Source organism: Sarcophilus harrisii, chromosome 4 (genome assembly GCF_902635505.1).
Source record: "Sarcophilus harrisii chromosome 4, mSarHar1.11, whole genome shotgun sequence".
Taxonomy (NCBI): Eukaryota; Metazoa; Chordata; class Mammalia; order Dasyuromorphia; family Dasyuridae; genus Sarcophilus; species Sarcophilus harrisii.
Window position 1 is genome coordinate 294135914 of NC_045429.1, and position 26509 is coordinate 294162422.

General features: G+C 33.2%; 1 protein-coding gene across 3 annotated transcripts in view; it reads left to right on the forward strand.

Annotated features, from left to right (window-relative positions):
* TBCD (tubulin folding cofactor D) overlaps positions 1-26509 on the forward strand; it is a 395290-nt gene that overhangs the window by 55131 nt on the left and 313650 nt on the right. For all 3 annotated transcript variants that reach the window (XM_031968421.1, XM_031968422.1, XM_031968423.1), the window contains exons 9-10: positions 13754-13799; positions 18876-19008. In XM_031968421.1, the coding sequence (XP_031824281.1) occupies positions 13754-13799; positions 18876-19008 (179 nt within the window). The remainder of the gene's footprint in view (positions 1-13753; positions 13800-18875; positions 19009-26509) is intronic.

The following is a 26509-nucleotide window of genomic DNA, read 5'->3' on the forward strand; positions in this document are numbered from 1 at the left end:
GTCATTTCTCTATATATTTTGGAAATAAGGCCTTTATCAGAACCTTTGACTATAAAAATGTTTTCCCAGTTTATTGTTTCCCTTCTAATCTTGTCTGCATTAGTTTTGTTTGTACAAAAACTTTTCAATTTGATATAATCAAAATTTTCTATTTTGTGATCAATATTGATCTCTAGTTCTTCTTTGCTCACAAATTCCTTCCTTCTCCACAGGTCTGAGAGGGAAACTATCTTATGTTCCTCTAATTTATTTATAATCTCATTTTTTATGCCTAGATTATGAACCCATTTTGATCTTATCTTGGTGTACGGTGTTAAATGTGGGTCAATGCCTAGTTTCTGCCATACTAATTTCCAATTTTCCCAGCAGTTTTTGTCAAACAGTGAATTCTTATCCCAAAAGCTAGTGACCTTTAACTTTATTTTAAAGTTAGGCTCTCTCCTAGAGTGGAGGAGGTGCTGCTGAAACTTCTTGCTCCATTGGCAGGGCCCTCTCCATTGGTCTGCTGTGCTGGGTTTGTGGTGCTTGTTCTCTGGCTTGTTCTACCTGGGCATGGGGCTTTGTCACTGACCTTATGCAGGGACTACAGGGTATTACTGCTGACCTGCTTAACCAAGCATGGGGCACTTAGTCCCTGTTCTACTTTGTGGGGAGGCGAGGTTCAGGGCCTTACTGTTGGCCTGTTGTGCGGAGGGCTAGGCTCTATCCTGTGTAACCTAGCATTTGGCCTGCTGTGCTGGAGACATGAGCTTGTTGCTGGCCTGCTGGCATAGCCCACTGGTGGCTTGCCTACACTGGACTGTGCTCTTCTTTTACCCAAGTAAGATAGACCTAACTAACTTTCTAAGTTGTCTTAGACTGGAAAATTGCTTCATCCTATCCTTTAGGTAGTTCTGCCACTCTAGAACTCATTTTGAGTTTATAGTTGTTGAGTAGTGAATTTGGAAGGGTTCAAGTGAGTTTCTGCTTTAATATGCTGTCTTGACTCCACCTTCATGTGCATAAATTAGGGAATTTATGTATTTTCTAGAAATCCTGGCCCATTTCTTCACAGCTCCCATTCTTTCTCAATTTTTTACATTATTTCTCTTGCAATTCTTTTTTCCCCTTTTTTCTCTTGAGAGTCTTCAACTTTTCTTCCTTCATTTGGATTTTTATTATTTTTAAAGTTCTTTAAATTAATTTTTTAGTAGTGTCATTAGTATGGCACTGAATAAGTAAAATAATTTGTTGTATTGTCATTTTTATGATATATTCATAAGCAATTAATATTTCTTTAGTTAACTTAGATCTATCATCAATGAGTGATTTGTAACTGTATTCACAAAATATTTGTTGGTAAGTAGACTTTCAAATATTATATATTTCAGGTACTACAAATAAAATTTCTCCTTTTTTTTCCTTATCATATTAAAGAAATATCCATTAATTCCTGTGTTAGTGTGTTTGTGTATGTTTTTACAAAGTTTAATGTATTCTATGAAAAGCTTTTAAAATTTATTGATAAAATCATATGATTTTAGTGATTCTTATAATATGGTTAAAGTATTCTTGGTATTGAACTTATCCTTTATTCTTTACATAAATCAAATTTAGTCATATTTTTTGACATTTGGCTATAGCCTCTGCTAGAATTTTATTTAAAATTTTTGCAACAGTATTTTTTGGGGATATTAGTCTGTATCTTTCTCAGTTTTATCTTTTCTTGATTTAAGTACCAAGACCATATTTTTTCATTTTAATAATTTGGCAGCATTCCCTTTTCCTCACTTCTTTCAATTTGGCAAAATTTGTGTATAAGAATCTATTGTTCTTTTAGTGTTTGAGGACTTCTTTTATAAATCCATCTCATTCCAGGAGTTTTGGAGTTTATTTGGAGTTTTATTTATGCCTTGTTCACATCAGTTAAAACTGATCCTCACGACATAGATTCAAGGCCCTCCACCATCCTGGTTGGTCTCTTCTAGATAATCTTCAGTTTATTAATGTCCTTCTTAAACTAGTTAGTTAAATGAGTGCCAACTTGTTAAAATCCAAAACATAAAACAGTACTCCCCATGAGGTATGATGAGAACAATAAGACTATCATCTCCTTAGTTCTTGAAAATGTGTACCTCATAATGCAGTCCAAGATTGCATTAGCCTTTTTTGGTGAAGCTCTTTCTATAAGATTAAGTCCCAGATCCTGAAAAAGACCTGGAGACTGCATCATACTTTTTTTGATCCAAATCAAATATAGTGCTTTCTAGATGCCTGTCTGATTTTAGCTTAGCTTAACCTTGAGGAGTGGCCTTGTAAACAAAGTGAAGGACATTTGGATGGGGGACATATGTAGCTGCTGGAGTTCACTAGTATGCTTGAAATTTTCCTTCAATAAATCATTGACATTGCTATATCAATCCCCAGTTATCATGTATAACAGTCAATCATTAAATATTTATTAAGTGCTTCTATTATATGCTGGATACTTTGCTAAGCTTTTAGTTTACAAAAAGATATGTATATATGATCGAGAAGTCAAGCAAAAACAAGATAAGCAGAATACCCCAAGTCAAACCAAATCAACAGGCATTTATTAAGCATTTACTATGTGCCAGGCACTATTCTAATTGTTGGGAATGCATATGCAAGTCAAAAGAATGACATTTCCTAACCTCAGGGAGCTTACTTTTTGATGGGAGGAGGGGAGGAGGCACAGCACATTAAAGGGAGCCTGAAAGTAAAAGCAGAGACGCTTTTAAGGAGGAGGAGAAGCATGAAGGAATAAGCATGGCTAGCTAGTCTGGGCTCTTTTCCAAAAAAGATGTTCCAGGAGGACTTCACCAATCAAAGGAGGCAGCTACAGGGGCAAAAGGATATTCCAAATGAGAAAGTTGCTTGAGTTGAAGTATCTTTCAAAGTGAGAAGACTCCTGGAACATGATGAAACAGATCTGGATGTTTGTTTACAAGAGCAGGATTATGCTATAACTTCTAGGACTGGGTTATTGAGACATGTGACTACTTGAAAGATTATGTAAAATACATAAGTGAAATAATCTTTTTGTCTTGTTATAAAGTTTTACTATTAAATTTAGCATTTTAGGCTTTTTAAATGTATATTTATTAATAAATAAGTACTATTTAAAATAATATATTCTATTTGTACTATTTACATAAGTGATCTTAGGACTATAGGTATTTATAGAAATATATTTTTTGTCATAGATTAAACTTATGTAATATTAGTTAAGAAAACATGTGACTGTTAATATTATAAAAGAAAATATTGATGACTCATTCATTTTCTTTTTCTTGAGCCTAGCTAGTCCTGTTTTCAAGATCAGGTTTCATGTGATGAAAATCTAGGAATTTACTAAATTTTAGTTTTATAACCTGTGTAATGAATGTGTAAGGGAAAATTAATTTTTTCTAGACAGTTCTTTTAGATTTAGAAATAATTATATTTTCCTTTCGCTCCTGACATAGTAGTATAAAAACCAGCATAACAGATATAATTCAGGCTCAGCTGTAAAACATTCTCTTTATTCTTGCTTGTGAAATTTGTGCAATGGGAAGTGGGTGTGGGAGGATAGAAAATGGTTATGATATGTTCCATCATTAATATATTGAGAATCATGTCCAGACATATTCAGGTAGAGAGCACTTTCCTTCTTCCTTTCTACCAATCTAACAACTTGATTTTATTCAAAAGAATCATCAAAAGAATTCATCAAAAAGAAATTTATTCTGATCATCTTTTTCACAATTTTCATTAACAAAATCAAATGTAAAGATAAAATTTTTAGAATATTTTTAGTAGTCATTGTTATTGTCTTAGATGTGAAAAACTGTTAAAGGACCGGGATATCTTATATGTACTCTGTAAAATAACACTAACAGAAACAGCTAACATCACTTCTCTGAACTCCTATCAATCTCTGATTGAATAATTTTCTTGTGTCATTTTGGAGAGTATATGTTATAGTACTGAAAATGTGATTACAGCTCCATCCCAAAAAGGATAGATCTCAGTTATCATTTACCTGACCACAATGCCTTTGCTTTTTCCAGTCTCATGTTGTTGTTTTGGACACGTCACTTAAGCGCTTTGGGTTTCAGTTTGTCTTTTGAAAATTGAGGGATACTCTCACGTCCCTTTTACTTCTAAATCTGTGATCCTAAAAGAAAGATTGATAAAGGTGATGAAGAGAATGAAGAGAATGTTAATGTTTATTCCATTTGTTGCGTGCATTTTTGCTGATTTTTTTTTTCTTGCAAACTAGATTCCAGTTGATTAGGTAAAAAGCTAGATTCTAGACTCTTTTTTTCTTTAAGTATTGCAATGCATTTTTCTTATGATGAATTTAAAAAGATCCAATCGGTGGCAGTAGATGACACTCCCTTTAAAGCTTGTATGTAATGGCCATTTTAAAATTAGCCCAAATTGTTATGGAGTCACATAAGTCACTTTTTCCTAGAGCCAAGGAAATTTTCCCTAAACAATTGCCAATTACTCTACCAAGGGTTTGAGAGGGCAGTTTTTTTTTTTTTTTTTTTTTTAACAGATGGTTTATGTTGCATCTGCCAGTATGCTGACTAAAACCTCTCATGAGTTGTTTGAAGAATCACTCTTTGGACTAAAGAAGCTCCTTAGATGTAGCACATCATAGGATGGATTAAGTAGTGTAGCTGATTTATACATTTATACATTGTGTTTTCTCATATTCCATCTCTCCCTTACTCCCTGCCTAAACTTCCAAAATGCTCTATATCTTCACTGATTCTTTCTCTCTTTGTTCTTATTTTAGTTAATTCTTCTCCCTTGATCTTCTCCCTACTCTGGGAGCTTTCCCCATGGATCATTCCTTATTTTTTTCTTGTTTTTAATATTTCCCTAATGCTTTCCCCCTGATCTTTTGGTTCCTTAACTGCTATCTATAAAAATGTTCGGATTTCCCACTAGCATCCCTTCAAAATCCTAGGAAGAATCATTAACATTTACTGTCTTTACCCACTACCCTACCCCTACTTCTTGATCACATATCATATTACTTCTGAACCAACCATTGCATTTAAACTTTTTTTGTGGAATGTTACTTGAGAGCTATATCCAAGGCCATTTTTTCAATCTGTAAAGTCCTCTTAAATAGCATTAATTATTGCATTATTGATAAATTATATAACTTGAAATGACTAAAATGGAAGGAGAATTGGTGCTCAACTTGACATTGACTACTACTTTCCTCTAGATATTTTTTTCTTCCTTGACTTGAGTGACTCTGCTTTTCTGGTTCTTCTCTTTACTTATCTATCTATCCTTCTCATTGTCTTTTGTAGTTCATTATCTGTCTTTCTTCACTAAGTGTGGCTATCGTCCACAGCTCTATCCTGAGCTCGCTCTTTCCTTCCTTCCTTCCTTCCTTCCTTCCTTCCTTCCTTCCTTCCTTCCTTCCTTCCTCCCTCCCTCCCTCCCTCCCTCCCTCCCTCCCTCCCTCATTCCCTCCCTCCCTCCCTCCTTCTGTCACTTATTTCCAATTCCTTGTTGGATGTTATTGCCTAGAGTTCTTGTTGTGAGTTCACCCTAATCATGTCCCACACTGAACTTATTCCCCCCTAAAACTTTCCACTTTTTAAAAATTTCTGATTTTTCTTAGTAACTACCTCTTTTGCAGTCATTCATGCTTATTATCTTAAAGTCCTTCTCCATCCTGTCAGCTAATCAGTGGTCACTGATCTTCTACTGCATTTCTTCCTTTCAGCCTCTTCTTTCCAGCCATAAAACCTTTTCCCACTTGTTTCAGCTATTTTATTAGTTTGTTAGTTTTATTAGTTTATTATTTTCTCTCCTTTCTAAAGCATTCTCCACATAGCTAATAAAATTGTCTACTTTAAGCACAGTTCTTGCCACCTCAGTTCTTGTTTAAAACTCTATTTCCTTGTTTCTTCCAAGGTATCACATAGGTAGTAAATAAAACTGAAAAGAGGGCACACATGGCTAGATAGCATTATATCTGAAAAAATCTGCATGTTTTAGGTGAATGCAAACTCAGTTTAAAATTAATTTATTGTAGCAAGATTATCTAATGAAGTTTGAGATAGCATTTAAAGAGTTGTAGTATTCTAGATTGAGAAGGTAGTAATCTTGTTGTATTTGTCCTGGACAGACCATATCTTTAGTGTTATGCTTTGTTTTGGTAACCATATTTCAGAAAAGCTGAAAAGTAGCTAGCATGTTGAAAGGCTTGAAATCATGAAATTTGAGAACCTGTCAAAAAAAACTAAAGATATTTAGCCTTCAGAAGAGAAGACTTAACAAGTCATAATAATAGCTGATCTTCATGTAGAAAAGGAATTTGTCATTTCTTCTTGGTGCGAGGTCAGAAATAGGAAAATTAGTAAAAAGTTCTGAGCTCAATTAAGGAAAACTTACAAAGCTGTCCAAAAGTGAAATGGGCTTTCTTAATGGTACATTCTCCGCTCACTTGAAGTCTTCAAGCAAAGGTTTAATGAGCATTTGTCAGGATCTTGTAGAAGAGATTTCTTTTTAGATATGTTTTAGGCTAGGTGACCTTTGAAACATTTGCTAACTTTGAGAGTCTCAGGATTGTTGGAGGATCAAGTGAGAAAACATTTGTAAATTACTTAGCACAGTACCTGGAATATAATAGGTTCTATGAAATGTTTATTTCCTTTCCTTCCCATATTATATTATCCTCTGTAAACTATACTTCATTCCTAGAATATTCTCTGTCAGAGACTTAGTGTTTCTTTCATATTTAGCTTAGGTACTATGGTATTATTTTTTAAAATCCCCTTTGCCTAGTGACTTACATTATTGAATTGTGATTAAAAGATAATTTCAAAGTTGGTTATCCAACTCCCTTTAAACTTTATTATATGTCATTCCCTTTGGCTGGCAAAAAAGAAAGCTCTTATTCTCATCTTTGCCTATAATTTTTTTTTTTTTTGGTCTCACTTCAGTTTATAATTCAGGTGCCTGGAAGGAAGAAGTAATATAATGATTTGGATTGAGAGTCAAGGGACCTGGAATCTATATCGTCTCTAATAACAACTCATTGGGTGACTTTGGTCAAAGTACTTTACCTTGTACTTTGTTTTCTTGTCTATAAAGTGAGAGAATTAAAATTGATAATCTCTAAGATATCCCTTCTAAAAGTTTATAAATCTTATTTTAACTAAGGCTTATAATATTTAAGGAAACTCAATGTTTTATAAAATATAAATACCTTTAAAAATTGTATCTATTCCCTTAAGCATCATAAGGGGAATTCTTTCCTTCATTCACTCCATGTTTCAACCAAATTGACTTACTTGCTATTCTGTGCATATAGTATTCTATCTCAAATCACTGTATCTTTAGTTAGGGTACCATCCCATACTTAGAATATATTCTCTCTATAACCCTGCCTTGTGTAATTCCTAGTTTCTCTAAGACTTAGTTCATGGTACACTTAAAAAATGAGAACTTTCTTAATTTGCTCAGTTGCTAGCACCCTCCTCTCTCAAAATTATTTTGTATTTGTGAAGCATGGCTATGTGCTTGGTTCTGTGGTTTTTAATATGGTGTTTTCCGCAATGTTGTCAATTGCTTTCTTTTTTATTGTTATTATTTTTTTATTAAAGCTTTTTATTTATAAAACATACGCTTGGGTTATTTTTCAACATTGACCCTTGCAACACCTTTTGTTCCAAATTTTCCCCTCCTTCCCCCCACCTTCTCCCCTAGCTGGCAGGTAGTCCAATACATGTATGTTAAAATATATGTTAAATCCAATATATGTTTACATATTTATATAGTTATCTTGCTGCACAAGAAAAATCAGGTCAAGAAGGAAGGAAAAAAAAAACTGAGAAAGAAAACAAATGCAAGCAAACAACAACAGAGACAGTGGGAATGCTATGTTGTGATCCACACTCAATTCCCATGGCCCTCTCTCTGGGTGTAGAGGGCTCTCTTCATCACTTATTGTTGAGAGCCATATCCATCAGAATTGATCATCGTATAATCTTGTTGTTGCTGTGTAAGTTTGTCCAGGCCTCTCTGAAATCGTCCTGGTTGTCGTTTCTTACAGAACAATATTCCATAACATTCATATACCATAATTTATTCAGCCATTCTCCAATTGATGGGTATCCACTCAATTTCTAGTTTCTTGACGCTACCAAAAGGGCTGCCACAAACATTTTTGCACATGTGGGTCCCTTTCCCTCTTTTAAGATCTCTTTTAAGATCCCAGTAGAAACATTGTTGAATCAAAGGGTATACATAGTTTGATAACTTTTTGAGCTCTCTAGAATGGTTAGATCCTTTGACAGTTCCACCAACAATGTATCAGTGTCCCAGTTTTCCCACATTCCCTCCAACATTTGTCATTATCTTTTCCTGTCATTTTAGCCAATTTGACAGTTGTGTAGTGGTATCAGAGTTGTCTTAATTTGCATTTCTTTGATCAATAGTGATTTGGAGCACCTTTTCATATGACTATAAATAGTTTCAGTTTCTTCATCTGAAAATTGTTCATCTCCTTTGACCATTTATTAGTTGGAGAATGGTTTGAAGTATTATACATTTGAGTGAATTCTCTCTGTATTTTAGAAATGAGGCCTTTATCAGAACCTTTGCTGTAAAAATGTTTCCCCATTTTATTGCTTCCCTTCTAATCTTGTCTGCATTATTTTTGTTTGTACAAAAACTTTTAAACTTAATATAATCAAAGTTATCTATTTTGTGATCTCTAGTTCTTCTTTGGTCACAAATTCCTTCCTCCTCCACAGATCTCAGAAGTAAACTATTTTATGTTCTTCTAATTTATTTATAATAACATTCTTTATGTCTAGATCATGAACCCATTTCGACCTTACCTTGTTATAGGGTATTAGGTGTGGATCAATGCCTAGTTTCTGTATTGTCAGTTGCTTTCAATCAGGATAAATCAGCATCAGTTATTGCACTAGGGGCAAATTATTTAATTTGATATGACTAAAATGAAAGAAGAGTAGTACACATCCTTTTTTTCCCCCACTGAGGCAATAGGGATTAAGTGACTTGTCCAGAGTCACGAGCTAGGAAATATTAAGTATCTAAGATCAGATTCGAACTCAGGTCTTACTGACTTCAGGGCTGGTGCTCTATCCACTGCACCACCTAGCTGACCCCTAGATGTCCCCCATAACTGTTTTTAAAATTACAGATTGTCCATTCATTGTAGCCATTGAGGTTAAGATGCAAAATATAGATTGATTCTCTTCCTCTTGTGCTAATTTTGGGCTGACAACATTAAGAAAACAGAGTTTTTTTTTTTATAGTCAGCCCCATTGAGATATGGAACCATTAATTATAGCAAATGGAGAAATTTTGAATGCTATTTCTAAGTCACTTACCTTGGCAGTATTTTATCTAGAGATATAAACTTAGATGATGAAGTTGATTTGGTGATTCCAGAGAAGTGTGGGAAAGAAGAATTAGTAGGTTGTGAACCCTGGACACTGTACCAGCACTGTGCCAAAAAACTAAATCGCTTCTATTTCAGTTGTCTTGGGAAGATTTTGAAGATCACCTGTCAAGAGAAAGTGTTGTGTCCTGCTTTCTAGAGCCCCCAAGTTGGGGTGACAAAACATACCGTGCTTTCTAGAGTCCCCCACGCTGGGGCGATTAAAATATTCTGCTTTAAGCAGAAGAAGCGATACAAGTATACTTGCAAGGTCTCTCCAAAGAACTTCGAAATTGTGAGACATGAGAGAATTTGGCATAAGGCTGCCCAGCATAGACAGTGCTATGCTTTATGAGCATAGCAAGATTGCAGTGGCTCAAAAGAAACTCGACAGTGAGTTTGGCAGAAATGAGTTTTATATTGATACTGTCAACCATTTATCAAGATAAGCAATTGAGTACATGTTCTTGATTATCTATGAATTAGAGGAATAAGAAGGAAATTGCCTTTTAGGTTTTGGGATAGGGAAAGAGTTCAAGACTAAAGTGATAAGGGAGAATCATGCAAAATAAAATTTTGATTTTGCAAAATTAATGTTTTCAAAATACAATTTTGATTTCATAAGGATTAATATTTTTGCATAAACAATTCTAATGTTATTAGAATGAGAAAGGAAATAGGTAACTGGAAAAAATTTGTAGTTTCTTAGATAAAGGTCTCATTTCCAAGATATATAAGGAATTCATAAGACTAAGCGTCTTAATGTTCAAATGATTTTATAAGCAGTTTACTTTCTTTTGTTTTGTGTGTCTGTGAGAGAGAATTAGGGCTAAGTGATTTACCCAGGATCATACAACTAATCTGTGTCTGAGACTGGGATTCGAATTTAGATTTTTTTGACCCCAGGGATGATGCTCTATCCACTGTGCCACTTAGCTGCTCCCATAGACAGTTTTCAAAGGAAGAAATCCATGCTATCAACAAGAATACTTTTTAAAATGCCCTAAATGATAAATAGAGAAATACAAATTAAAGCAACTTTGAAATTCCATCTCACATCTTTCATACTGGCACAGGTGACAAAAGAGAAAAATAACAAATATTGGAGGGGCTGTGGAAAGTAAGTAAACCAATATGCCTTTGATAGAGCTATTCTAGCCTTTTTTGAAAGCAATTTGTAACCATGTCCAGGTTCTATCAGTTTTCTCTAGAGAGGGACAGCATCTTTCATCTTAAGTCCTCTCGAATTGTCTTGGATCATTGTATTCCTGAGAGTAGCTAAATTATTCATAGTAGATCATCATACAATATTGCTGTTAGTGTGAATAATGTTTTCCTAGTTCTGCTCATTTCATTGCATCAGTTCATGTAAGTCTTTCCATGTTTTTTGGGAGCATCCTGCTCATCATTTCTTAAAGCACAATAATATTCCATCACAATTATACACAACTTGTTCAGCCATTCTTTGCTTGTTGGACATATCCTCATTTTCCAGTTCTTTGCCACCACTAAAGAGTTGCTATGTATATTTTTATACACATAGGTCTTTTTCCTTTTAGTTTTTCATCTTTTTGGGCTACAGACCTAGTAGTAGTATTGCTTGGTCAAAGGGGTTTATAGCCCTTTGGGTATAGTTTCAAATTGTTCTCCAGAATGGCTGAATCACTTCACCAATTGTACATTCATATTTTAATTTTTCCATATCCCCTTCAACAGTTGTCATTTTTCTGTCATAGTAGCCATTTTTGAATGGGGGGGTGGCACATAGAATTGTGATTTAAGAAGCTCATTTTGGCATCAGAGTAAAGAATGGTCAGGATTGAGGAGACAGGGAAACCAACCAGCAGGTTATTTGATAGTGCAGATAATAAAGATCTGCATAAAGATGGTAGCAATATCAGAGAAGAGAAAGGGACATATACAAGTGATATTTTTAAGGCAAAACCAGCAGAACTCAGCGATAGACTCGGCAATTTTTGCTAGCCACTTAGAAATGGCTATCTTTTTCTTGCGTTTAGGCATTTGGTATTTATTATTTTCTTTTCCTCCAAACTTATCCTGTTCTGGGAGAGTTGTCTCTATATTTCCTTTCTTCAAAATCAGTGTGTTTAATTTCTGTGGAGATCATGTATTGCTTTTTGTTTCCCTTTTATATTGTTTGTTCTTTACCTCTCTCTATTTCTACTTTTAATCTGTTCTTCTTTTGTTTCTTTGTGAATTTGCTACACTATGAATCCCAGTTTTTCTATTCTGCTGCTTATTTCTATTTTCTAGACTATAAATTCTGTTTTCATGGTTCTTATTTCTCTTTTAAACAATTTGGGAATGACATTCTTTGGTTGTGTCATTTCTTTGGAATCCTCAGGATCAGTCTTCTGCCTTATCAAATATTGATATATATTCCATTGTTTAGCAATATTTATTTATAGCTTTCTGGAATTGTTTTGCTGATTTTGAGGGCATCTTTCTTTGATTTATTAATTGTTTTGCTCAGTTATGTTCAAGTGTCTTATGTGAATTTTCTTCCTTTTTTAGTAATTTTAGTTTTTAGTTGTTTTTTTTTTCCTTTCCTTTTATAGTCCCTTATTGCTTACTTTCTGTTTCTTTCCCTTTTGATTTCAGTATCTCTTTGAACTGGACCACAAAGCTGTCCCAATCCTCTTTTATGCTGGAGAATTCATGTTTTACCAACCTTAGTCTTTGCCCCAAGTGCCTTCTGGGGAGAAATCTGACTCTAGTTAGATGTCATTCCCTTTTAGTATAGTGTAATACAGGTTGTTATCTGAGTTATCTCTGTTCTTTGGTTCTCTGGATGAGGTCTTGTGATAGTTTTGCCAGAGTATGGTGACCTTTTGTATATGAGTTCTCTACATTATTTTCACATCCCATTATTTTGCTGATTTTCAATCTTTATAAATGTTTTGGGATTAATAATTTATTGTCTCAGTTTTTTAATTTATGATATTTGTTTCTATTTTTATCATATAAATTTTCAGATTTAAAAATTTTTGTTTGAGGAGTGCTTTAACCGTAATTTTCGGTATGTTTCATTGTTACTGATTTTTTTTCTTTTAATTTATTTTCTTGATCAACTAATATTAATTCATTCTCAGTTTCTTGCTCTTATTTTATTTATTGTGTTTTATGTATTATTATTATTATGTTTTCTTTCTTATTTATGTTTCTGTTGGTTTCATCCAGTTCTTAGGAGAGAATATTAAAGTTATCATTACATTGTATTATTGTTATTTTGCAAAATTTTTCTCTTTAAAGAATTGGCCATCATATTTTTTGGTATAGATATATTAGAATTTTTTCAATGTTTATTATACTTTTAACATAATACCATTTTTCTGTTTATCTTACCTTTTTCAATTTTTATTGCTTAACTTGCGTATTTATTCTTTTATATAATCATCTGTGAAAACTGTGATGGATTGTTATATAGTAAATCTTTGATAATTATGAAAAGTTCTTTTCTTTTTATCAGTTATATTTTATGTGATAAGAGAAGCCATTTGGGATGGTGTTCTTATTTGTAAAAAGAGCACTTGGATTCAAATCCTACCTCTTTGCCCTTGGGCAAATACTTTTTCCTCCCATTTCTCTGAGCCCCAATTTCCTTATCACCAAAATGGGGTTGGACTAGATAGCCAATGAATTTCCTTAAAAGTCCAAATCTATCACTCTTATGATCTAGTTTTTTAAAATTGCCTTACATTTTGTGAAGACCTATATTTTTTATCTTATGTATTTATACTTACCTAGTTATCATTTTTATTTGAAAGAGAAGGAAAGGTCCTTCAGTTTTTGCCTGGTACCACCTTCATTTTAATGATCAATTTTCAGTTTTCTGGCAGAGAGGGGAAAAGCCTCATGTTCTTTTCTGTGAGGTAGTGAGGCAGTAGAGTTTTTACTTTCCCCTGTTTCAGATTTTTTTTCTTTGCCTCACTGTATGATACTTGTTAATGGTGTTTACATCAGTAAAAAAAATGGAGAAATAATCCCCCCCAAAGAAGAAAACTCAGAAATGAGGAAGATGCTCATATTAAGATTTTATTTGGCTGATTTATTCAACTAGGCTCTGGACTTATTCAGATTAATTTGCCTTTTGTTTATCTTTGCTTTCTTATAGAAAGTGAGTTTTTTAAAGATTTCCATTCAAATCATTTGTTCTTACTTCTTGCAACATAGAGGACCGTTTTCTTGATAAGCTTTTTAGGGTCAGAATTTTTCAATGGCTAAAAATGGATCTTGCTGTAATTTAATGTTTAAAAATATATTTCCGATAATTACAAAAGCATTTTTTCCCTCTTGTAGGCACAGGTATTTAAGCATGGAACACGGGAAAGCTGTTTATCCTATGGTAAGTAATATTTTTATAATTTGGTGTTTTGTAATTAATATGGTTGAGTGAGACTCTTATTTTATAATATCATGGAAATGAATGGTCTTTTTGGTTATTTTGATTTAATTACTTTTAAGTTAATTTTTGATTGTGCCTTTCATTTTAGAATTGTATAGGTGTTTTGAAATTTTACTACTACTAAATTTTTTTTCCCCCCATTTCATATGGTAATTTTATTAAATCACTAGCAACATAGTAATTTTGAGCATTGCTCATGCTCAAATTACTTTGCTTCTTTTTAAAAAAAAAATACATTTTTTTCCACCTACAAAATCAGTATTTTCTCACATCTTTCAATCCCCACAATTGGGTAAAAAAAGAAAAACAAAATTCTTGTAACAAATCTGCAGAGTCAAACAAAAGAAATTCCTTTATTGTCCATATCTAAAAATCATATGACACATTCTGTACTTTTCAATAATTGGTTTGTTTCTTGGAGCATGAAGAGTTATGTAAGGTTCATCTCTAGGTTTCATTCCTCTCCTCATTGTTCCCTTCTCGCTCTAGACTTCTTCATCTTCTAACTTTAACTCTAGCCATGGCTTCACACATTGGTAGTATCCTGTATTCCTTTAGTCTTTCTCTCTGATTGGTTGGCTCCTGTCAGAACCTCATTTTAAGAAAGAAATCTAGGACTGCCATATCTTTATTGTTCTTCAGGCTGTACTACCAACTCTCCCAGCTCTGTAATGCTCCTCATTCTAAGTACCTTCATCTCCTTTCTGACCCTCATTTTCAGCTTTTTTTTTTTTTTTTTTTTTTAATGTTATCTTCCTCCACAAAGCTCCTTGAGGACAGAAATTGTCTTTCAGTTTGTATTTTGTGAAGACCGAGTTAGCACCCTGGATCCTAACCCTGGAATCAGCTGGAGTCAGAATAAGCAAAAGTCCTAGGTCTTTATTCTTGATCTTTAGGGGGAGAAGTGAAGGGAATAGACACAAGCTCTCCCCAATCTCCCTTCTCCTCATCCACAGCCAAAGTAACTCTGGCCTTGTCTTTCTCCACCTCCTAATCCCTCCTACAATTATCTGATTACAACAAAAGATCCAAGCCAGCACAGAATAGTGGGAAGGGCCATTTTCAAGCATATGCTAATAGAGTATTGTCCAATCAGTAATTAGCCTTAAGTGCTTCATTGTCTGATTCCATTGCACCAACTCAGAGTTTCAGCCCTTTACAATACTTGTATTCTTATTGCTTGACATAGTGCCTGGCACATAGTAATGCTTAATAAATGCTTGTTGACATTAATAGAGAGCATGAAGAGTTTCTAAAAGCCTCATAGCTTTAGATTTTATTTACTTTAATGGAGTTTGGGGAAAGGGGTGTGGTATAAAGGCATTCCCTTGAGAAATAACAGCATTGGACCTTTTTTTTTTTTTTTTTTGGATGCATGTTCTAGTGTTCTGTCCTGCCCTCTTGATTTTTAAAAAAGATGTTGTTCCTAGTATTAAGTTGTTTAAAAACTGTAAAGATCTAACTATACTTTCCTCTCATTTGCAACACATATTTAAAGAAAACATTATGAAATGAGAACCTTTAAGGCCCAATTAATTGTCTGAAATACTGTTTTCACCTTGCATTGCCAGACTATTAAATCCATTCTTAGGATTTTTCAGACTATTATATAATAGTCTGAAAAATATTTTTTTCTCCTATTTAACTTGTTTTATTAAAGAAATATTTAATTTATTAATAATATATCTGACTGTTCTTTTTTATTTAGATAATTTCTTAAAATTTATTTTTAACATACATTGCTTTATGAATCATGTTGGGAAAGAAAAAATCAGAACAAAAGGCAAAAACCATGGGAGAGATAAAGAAAAAAAAAACAGAAAAAAGAAGTGAATATAGCATGTGTTGATTTACATTTAGTCTCCTTAGTTCTTTTTCTGGATGCAGATGGCATTTTCTGGCTAAAGTCTATTGGGATTGCTTTGGATCACTAAACTATTGAGAAAAACTAAGCCTTTCATAGTTGATCATCACACATTCTGCTGTTATTGTGTATACTATATTCCTGGTTCTGATTTTTCACTCAGCATCAGTTCATGTACATCTTTTCAAGCTTTTCTAAAATCATCTTATTCATCATTTTTTATAGAACAATAATATTCCATTATCTTCATATACCACAACTTGTTCAGTCATTCCCCAAGTGATGGGCATCTATGCATTTTCCAATTCTTTCCTACCACAAAAAGAACTGCTACAAACATTTTTGTACATGTGGGTCCTTTTCCCTCCTTTATGATTTCCTTGGATACAGACCCAGTAATGGCACAGCTGAGTCAAAAGACATGCACAGTTTTATAGTCCTTTGGGCATGGTTATAGATTGCTCTCCAGAAAGGTTGGATCATTTCACAACTTAACCAATAATGTGTTTGTGTCCCAGTTTTCCCATATCCACACCAACATTTATCATTATCTTTTCCTGTCATCTTAGCCAGTTATAAGATGATATTTCAGAGTTGTTTTATTTTTCATTTCTTTTAATCAATAGTGATTTAGAGCATTTTCCCCACATAACTATAGATCATCTATATAAATGTCATCTAAAAATTGTATGTTCATGCCCTTTGACCATTTATCATTTGGGGAATGAAAGTATTTTTATAAATTTGACACAGTTCTTTATATAGTTTAGAAATGAGACCTTTATCAGAAATATTGGCTATAAAGTTTTTTTTCCTCAGCTTTGTACTTCCCTTTTAATTTTGTTTCTGTTGGTTTTGTTTGTGCAAAACCTTTTTAACTTAATGTAATAAAAGTTGTCCATTTTGCCTTTCATAATTTTCTCTAGTTCTTTTTTGGTCATAAATTCCTCCCTTCTCCGTAGATCTGATAGTTCTCCTAATTTGTTTATGGTATCATCCTTTATACCCAAATTATGTGCCTATTTTGTCCTTATTTTGGTGTGGAGTGTGAGATATAGGTCTATGCTGAGTTTCTGACATATTATTTTCCAGTTTTCCAAACAATTTTAGTCAAATAGTGAAATTGGAGTTTGGGAATTTATCAAATACTAGATTGCTATAGGCCTTGATTATTGTGTCATGTGTATCTAATCTATTTCACTGATCGATCACTCTATTTCTTAGCCAATACCAAATGGTTTTGATAACTGCTGCTTTATAATATGTTTTATGTTTGTTACTGCTAAGCCACCATCTTTTGCATTTTTTTGTTAATTCCTTTGACATTCTTGACCTTTTGTACTTCCAGATGAATTTTGTTACTATTTTTTCTAGTTCTATAAAATAATGTTTTGGCAGTTTGATTTATTTGGCACTGAATAAGTAGACCAATTTAGGCAGAATTATCATTATTAGCTCACTCTAGCCATGAACAATTGATATTTTTCAGTTGTTTAGATCTGAGTTTATTTGTGTGAGAAGTGTTTTGTAATTGTGTTCATATAGTTCTTGGGTTTGTCTTGACAGGTAGACTGACTTTTTTTTTTTTTTTGTCTGTGTTCTGTCTGTTAATTGGGTCGCTGAAAAACTTTTAGACTTACCATAAAATATTAAATTGAAAAGAACAAAATCGCATAAATAAAACTAGAGCAGGACTTACATTGTCTTTCATTTCTAGGTGACTAATGTTTGATTTGAACTGAAGCTATCTGTTGCATCTAAACACATTCATATTTTGAAATTATCAGACTAACTTTATAGCTTTTAAATTTTGGTTTGTATATTCCCAAATCTCTCTCATTTTTTTTCTCTCTCTCTTCCCCCCCCCCCCCCTTCTGAAAGGTGTGTGTGTGGTAAGATGAACTGTGATTTCATTCATGTGAGGAACTTCCTTCCTTTTATGCAGATTGAGAATTCATAATTTTAATTGTATGAAAACACTAAATTTAATGACCTTCCCATGGTCATATGTGTCAGACACAGAATGTGTCAGATACAGGTCATAACTTCAAGACCAAAGTCTCACATCTTCCATAATACTTTCTTTGATAATCTTAATACCAATTGTTCACCTTCCTGTCTGCCTATAGAAAGATCCAGTGCCTGTTCTTTAACTATTATATATCTGCTTCTGTATCTCTCTAATATAATAATAATAATAATAATAATAATGATCTTGTGTATAACCTCCCTAATAGACTGTTTGCTCCATTAGGGGAGGAAACATAACTTGTTACAACTTCATGTCTCCCTGAAACTTACCCAAGTAGATGTTTAAATGATATTCCTATTACTGTTTTCATTTCTATTCAACAAACATTTGTCAAGTATCTACAATATTAAAAGATACTAGGAATACAAAGTAAAAAATGAAATAGCCCCTGTCTTAGGGAGCTTACATTGTAATAGTAAATTTCTTTTAATTCAGTCTGCCTTCAGCAGTGTATTAGGTTTGTCGGAAAAAATTATAGAGCAGTATAAAAACTGTACTTTTTTCCCTTCTTCTATACCTGTTATTTCATCAATGTAGTTTAGGGGTCAGCAAATTATAGTCTAAATAAAAATAGCCTGGGTTCTCTAGTGGTTTTGTCATAATTTTTTCTTCATAATGTTCGGCAAAGTATTAAATCAACTAAAATTAAATGTTTTATTTCAGACCACATTTTCTTTGGATATTCAGGAAAGAGAACAATTGGTATCAGATTATCAGGAGAAAGTTTTGTGGAGGATGTGAGATTTGAGTCTTGAAGAATCAATGGGATTTGGATAGATAGAAAAAAGGGGAGAGGATTCTAATCAGAACACACAGTAAGACCAGAGCTGTTGTGCAGAGAATAGGTATAATATAAAGTTCATGTTAAATAGTGATTAAAAAAAAATGTGGGCCATGTTTCACTGGGTCGTTGGGCCAATTCACTTTAACAGTTCAGTTGAATTGACATACATAGGGAAAATAATTTAAACTTATACCATTATATGACAATTGTGAAAACATAAACAAAATATTTAAAGGTTATATGGAGATTTATCATATTTTAAGTAAAGATTATTTGGAAATTCACATAACCAGTGATTTCTGCCAAATATTTATGACTATGTATTCTGTCTTGCAGCATCCACTGTGCTTGAATGTCTTGATAACTGCAGGCTGTCAGAGAGTAATCATACTCTTCTCCGAAAACTTGGTGTGAAGCTTGTTCAGCGACTTGGATTGACTTTTCTAAAACCCAGGTTGGCAAAGTGGAGGTTAGTTGACAAGCTATGAACTTTTTATTTTCTCATTTTTAATTTGTTTTACCACAAAAAACCAAATATATCACATGTAGCAATGGTAGAATGTCTTGCATAATATATTTCAAAGATTGATCAATTTGTTTTTTATTTTTCATATAAAGATTAATTCAGTTGAATAATAATTTTAATAAATAGTATCTATTCTCTGAAAATCACTGTTAGGTATTTGAGATAGAGAAAGCAACATTTTTTTGAAAACTCATATTTTATTGAAAAATTTTACTCAGAGGTGAAGAAAATACTAACAGATGTTCAGATTAGAATAGACTTGGAATAGGAAGTGGCTCTTGAACTATATCCAGAAGGAAGCTATGGATTCTGAGAAATGTAAGTAAAAGACTGCCTTTCAATCATGGAGGACAGCTTGTGTAGTGGAATGAAGATTGGAGATAGCATGTTGAGTCTAGGGAGCAATAAGTAGATCAGTATAGCTGGAATTTTGAGTATAAGAGAGGAAGTACTATGAGGTAAGTCTGAAAATATGGATGAGTGAATACTGATTTGTTTAAGTGGTAGATTGTTTAAATTTCAGAGGCAGTAGGGAACACCTAAATTTTGAGAAAAGGAGTGAGATTGTCATATTTTGGTTTCCATGTGAAGAATGGAAGTAGGGAGAACAATTAAAATGTAAGGCAGTAATCCAAGTAAAAGGACTGATGAAGGCTTGAAGCAGAATAATGACTTTATGAATAGAGAACAAGGTACAGAAAAAGGATGTTAAGAGCTATTTAGAATAATTGATCTAGGCAGCGGTAGAAGTGGAAGCACAGTTATTATAAGAAAGAAATTTCAGAGTTCATGGTCATGGAAGCTTCCTTACAAGCAGGAATCTAACAGTCCCGCTGGGATGACTGAGATGGCATGAAAAATAAGGTCACAGAACATGAAGTAAGAAATTGAAAGTAAACAGAAATCCCTAAGTTATCAAGGCAAGGAAATGGGCTAGGGAGGAACATTGTGAGACAGGTTGTCAATTTCTTGAAAAAACATGGGGGAATGTCTGAAGTCTTATTAAGGACTATAATGAAGATTTGGTTATGGTAATAGAGATAGTATAAATCTTAGAAAAGTTTCTAAGTGATGGCAAAGGTGTTATCTAGAGGTAGAAGTGAGGACCATTCTTTGTGACTCTCATATTCATGAAAGAGCACCTAGCACTTGAAAAGTATTTCTAAGGATGAATGGTTCAGGAAAAATGAAAGGAAGATACCTGAAGAGACTTGATAATATCAGAAAAAATAAAATTGATTATATTTTAATAGACAGAAAATGACTCATTACTGATATGGGAGTTATTCCTGAATCACTTATCTGTTTGTATTCAGGCAATCACTTTCTTAGAGAAAGATCAAAATTCAAGCTAGAAAAAAGGATAATGATAAGAAAAAGAACAATGTAAGCAACTGAAGAGTGTAGTCATATAATCTTGTTTGTAAAATCTTATAAAGCACTGAGAGATTGATTCATAAGTTATCTGAAAGAATGGAAGATATCAATGATGTGGGAGCAAGCATAGATTTTTACCTAAAACACTCCAAAACATGAGCAACTACTGATTTAAAACTAATTTTCGTGAGGATTATCTGTGAACAGATATCAAAAGCATTTATGATAATAGTATTATGATAATGGTATTTGTAGATAAGACAGGTAGTGTTCATATTTTGATTGTCATAGTTGTCTAAAATATGTTGAGAATACCAGATTCCTCTGTACTTACTTCTTTTGTTGCATTTTTTTTAAAGCAAAACCTTATGCTGTCTCCTTATTCTCGATTTGGAAAAAAAAAAAAAAACTACACAAAATCTTGTAAACATATAGAGTCAAGAAAAACAAGTGTTCACATTGACCATGCCAGGAAATATATATATCCCATTTTATATCCTGAGTCTACTATTTCTCTATTGAGAATTAGACAGCTTGATTCTCTGTAGTAATGGTTGATTACTGCTTTAATCAGATTTTTTAAATCCGTGAAAATAGGTTCTTTTTTACAATGTTGCTGTTGTTTAAATTGTTTTTCTGGTTCTGTTCATGTTGCTCTATTCATAAAAATATTCCCAGGTTTCCCATAAACCATCCCTTGTCCTCATTTATTACAACATATTAACAAAAATTATTCCATTAAATTCACATCATATTTTGTTCAATATACCCTAATTGATGGACAGTTCCTTAGTTCTTTGCCACTGCTATGAATATTTTTGTTCATAGAAGTCCTTTCTCTTTCTTTTGGTTCTCTTTAGAGTATAACCTAATAGTGGTAGTATCGATGGACCAAAAGGCAATGAGTTTTGAAATTGCTTACCAAAAAGGCTATACCAGTTAGGTTCTATCTCTACCAGCAGATTAATGTTTCTATTTTCCTACAATCCCTTCAACATTGTTTTTTGTCATGCCAGAATAAGTAATGGATATGAGGTAGAATCTCAGAATTACTTTAATTTTTTTTAAAATAGCTTTTTATTTACAAGTTATATGTATAGGTAATTTTACAGCATTGACAATTGCCAAACCTTTTGTTCCAATTTTTCCCCTCCTTCCCCCCCCATCCCCTTCCCTAGATGGCAGGATGACCAGTAGATGTTAAATATATTAAAGTATAAATTAGATACACAATAAGTATACATGACCAAACCATTATTTTGCTGTACAAAAAGAATCAGATTTGAAATAGTGTACAATTAGTCTGTGAAGGAAATCCAAAATGCAGGCAAGCAAAAATATAGGGATTGGGAATTCAATGTAATGGTTCTTAGTCATCTCCCAGAGTTCTTTCAATGGGTGTAGCTGGTTCAGTTCATTACTGCTCCATTGGAACTGATTTGGTTCATCTCATTGTTGAAGATGGCCAGGTCCATCAGAATTGATCATCATATAGTATTGTTATTGATATATAAGGATCACCTGGCCCTGCTCATTTCACTTAGCATCAGTTCATGTAAGTCTCTCCAGACCTTTCTGAAATCATCCTGTTGGTCATTTCTTACCGAACAATAATATTCATATGCCACAATTTATTCAGCCATTCTCCAGTTGATGGGCATCTACTCACTTTCCAGTTTCTGGCCACTACAAAGAAGGCTGCCACAAACATTCGTGCACATACAGATCCCTTTCCCTTCTTTATGATCTCTTTGGGATATAAGCCCAGTAGTAACACTGCTGGATCAAAGGGTATGCACAGTTTGATAACTTTTTGAGCATAGTTCCAAATTGCTCTCCAGAATGGTTGGATGTATTCACAATTCCACCAACAATGTATTAGTGTCCCTGTTTTCCTACATCCCCTCCAACATTCCATGTGGTGTTTTTCTTCTTTAAAATAATAATGTGGTTCTCTCTGAGAGCAGGTTTCTTGGGGAGGTTTTCTGGAGGCAGCCTTAGTTTCCAGTCCAAGTAATAGTCGCTCAAATACAGCCAGGTGTTAAAAGTTCAGATCTTTTATTACGCCCTTCAATATATCCCGGTTAGTTTTCTTAGAGGCCTATCTTTCTGCTTGGTTCTAAGAACTCCCTCCCAATGTCTCCAAATCCAAAGGTTTGGCCTTCAACTTCCAGCCAGCACCAAGGTGGAAGATGCAATGAATCTCTCTTGCCTCAGAGAGAGGGCTTGTGGACTTCATCCCAGAGTGCTCCTCTCTGACCCCAGTCAATGTTCTGAAGTAACTCTCTCTAGTGGCTCATTGAAGTTCTATTTATGCTGAGTATAAAAGTTTGACTCCACCTTCTGGAGGCAGGGATTAAGGGAGGTGTGAATTCAGATATCTCATACTAAACCCTGAAATCTCCCAAATGTGTGAACTCCAATGAGTACTTAAATACTTCTTGCTTATATGAGCTCTCTAAAGGTGGGAACACAAGCATTATTGTCTATCAGTATTAGCGATTTATCACCTTTTAAGGAATCGCTCTAAGGTGTGAACCAATAAGCAGTGTATCAATTCCATTGAGTTAACACCAGGATTCTGACATCTCCCTTGAGTTTTCACCTTGTTTCAAGTTGAGTTGACACTAGGATTCCAACAGTTCCGCATTAATCAGAATTACTTTGATTTGCAGTTTTCTAATTATTAGTGATTCTGAGCATCTTTATTGGCTATTGATAGCTTATTTTTCTTCCTTTGAAAGCTTCTACCTCATATCTCATTTATTAATTCGGGAATGGCTCTTAAATTTTAATAGATTTTATGAGTTTTAATATAGTTTATAAGTTTTAATAAGTTCCATATATGTATTAGAAAATGAGTATATATTAGAAATGAGACTTTTGCTAAAAAATTTTATGTAGTTTTCTTCCTCATTAATGTTGTTTCCTTTCTAATTTTAGCAATATTGATTTTGCTAGTGCTAAAATCTTTTAATTTTTATGTAATACAAATGTGTGGTTTTGTCTTCTATGGTCCTTCTTTATCTCTTATTTGTGAAAGAACTCTTCCCTTAACTTGGCTCTTTTCAACAATGAGGTTATTCAGAATTCCAATAGACTTGTGACTGAGAGAGTACATGTTGATTGACAACAATCTGCAACAGATGGTACAAATGGACAGTGAATTGGATACATAATGAATTAGGAATTAGGAAAATGGAAAATGTTTTTAAAGGACTCTCAACTTCTTCCAGAAACAAAGGCATTGTTTTACTAAAAAATGTTCTTTGAGTGGTTTATGTACATGTAGCATAACATCAGAGAATTAAAAATGAATACTAGTAAAGAGCATTTTGAAGAAGCAAACTCATGCCTTTCCATTGTCTTTTCAAGCAGTTCTCAATGTTTAATTTAAGTAAATTCAAGAAGATGGAAGAAATGAAAAAGAAACAGGTTTAAGCTGAATGAAAAGCTCTTATTTTTGGAGCAGGCATTGGAGAGAGCACAGGTTAAGGATGGACACTTTTAGAGTAGTATGATGGGGCTGCATTATGGGCGATATGAATAATGGAACCAGTGAAACCATAAAAAGGGTTTGAATTCGGTTAGGAATTCAGAATCACTGAGATAGACAAGTACTGTGTTAATTATTGAAAATAAATATAAATAACCTAATATATACAAACCTAGTATATTCTAGGTATATGAACCTGAAGAAGTCACTTAACATCTATTTGCCTCAATTTTATCAACTATAAAATGGATAAGTGCTTATCTCCTAGGTTTGTTGGAAGGATCAAATGAGATAATAATTGTAAAGTACTTAGCATAGCACCTAGTAGATAGTAAACATCATGTAAATGTTAATTGTTAGTGGGGGTATCATTAACTTCCCTATTTCTTTCCAAGTACCAAATTGTTTTGATGATTATAGTTTTGTAGTATAGTCTGAGATCTGGTAATTTCTCATGTTTTTTCATTCGTTCTTTTGGATAGTCTTGATCTTTGGTTCTTCCAGTTGAATTTTGTTATTATTTCTTCTAGCTCTATAAAGTAATTCTTTATTAGTTTGTTATGACACTAACTAAGTTAATTTATATTGATTTAGTGTATAAGTAATTAATAGTTCTCCAATTATTCAGTGTTTTTATTTGTGTGTTTTGTAATTGTGTTTATATAGATGTTTTGTATATCTAGGCAGACATACTCCCAAATATATTATGCTATCTAGACATTTTAAATGGAATTTCTTTTTCTTTTTCTTCCTGGTGGATTTTATAGGTAAGATACAGAAAGGCTGGTGATCTAAATTTGTTTATTTTACATTTATTGAAATTTTTAATTGTTTTGATTAGTTTTTTATTTGACTCTGTGATTTTTAAAATAAAATAATCATCTTTGACCACAAATGATCATTTCCCACCCTCTTTGCTTATATTAATTTCTTCAATTTCTTTTTTTCTTTGTTTTTTAAGAAAATTGTTATAGAATGAATGTTTCATTATCTTTCACAATTTGTAGAGAAAAATTAAATTTATTGTAGATGGAACAAATTTATTGTTCCTTTTTTGTATGAAAATAATGATATGAATTTTTATTGTTTAGGCATATTTAAATATGACCCCAATGTAAATAGCCTTTTTATAACCCACTATTTTTTGAAGTTTGTTCGAGTTCATTTTCATTGTTTCCATGATATTATCTATTCATTTCATCTTCTTTTTTCTTTTTCTTTTTTTTTTTTCCCCTTTTTGCTGAGGCAGTTGGGGTTAAGTGACTTGCCCAGGATTACACAGCTAGGAAGTATTAAATATTTGAAGCCAGATTTGAATTTAGGTCCTCTTGACTTCAGGGATGGTATTCTATTTATTGCACCATCTAGCTGCCCCTTTTTTTCCTTCAATATTTCTGAATGGCTTTTCCAAAAAGTCCTATCTTAAGTAATGAGTTTGGTTTTAGATTGAGTTAAAGATGTCTGTATGACATCAAATTCTTTACATGCTTTCCCCATATTAGTTCATTCTTCATTCAGCTTTCAAAGGGTTTTTCCTAAAGCAAAAATCTGACCATATTATCAATCCTCCCTCTCCCTTCCATCCTTAATAAGTAAATTTCAGAGGCTTCAGAATCAAAACTATTCATAATCTATCATCTTCCATACTGTACACAAATCTACCACCTTTCCAGACTTCTTAAATGCTGACTCTATTTCCTCTTCTTCCCACCCCACTTCCAACCACTGAGTGCTGCTCTTTGTACTCTTCCATCTAATGACACCTTTTTACTTTTTCTTAAAGAAACAGCATCTTTTGACTTTAAACATATTCACTGGCTTTTCTTTAATGTCTTGAATACTCTTCTTGCACACCTCTGTCTCTTGGCTTCTCTGACTTCTTTCTATTCCCAATTAAAATTTTTCTTCCTACTAGGAAATCTTTCTTGACTCCCTTTTATTTATTATAATAAATAAAATATATTTATTTTTTCTCTATTAATTATTTGTTTATCCAGTTTAACTTTTTTTTTTTCTTGTAAATGTTTGTGTCTTGCCACGTCCATTAGATTGTAAACTCCTTGAAGGCAGGGACTACATACAGATTAATTTTTTTTTCACCATGAGGTATCTTTTATTTTCTTCTGTTTCAGTTTTGTGCCTTTTTTCCCCTTCTCCAGTATTTGTTGTTTCATAGAGTCATTAATTTCTATTTAGTTCATTCCAATTTTCAGGGAGGCTCCAGTCATTTTCTGTTCTTTTCCCTCATGTGAGGAATGTTGTCCTCCTTCTCTGACTACTGATGTCCCTGGCCTCCTTTAATTCCCAACTAAAATTCCACTTTGTACAGGAAGTTTTCTATAACCCCTCTTTAATTGCTTTTAAAAATTATTTCCTAAATTTCCTAGCTACAGCTTGTTTTGTATATATTTATTTACATGTTTGCTGCTTCATTAGGGCCAATGAAATTTAATCTTCCTGGCTGTTCCATAAACAAGATATTCTATTTCTCAGCTCTGAGTGTTTTCTCTGGCTGCCCCCTATGCCTGGAACAGTTCATCTCTTCCATTCTACATTCATCTGCTTGGCTTC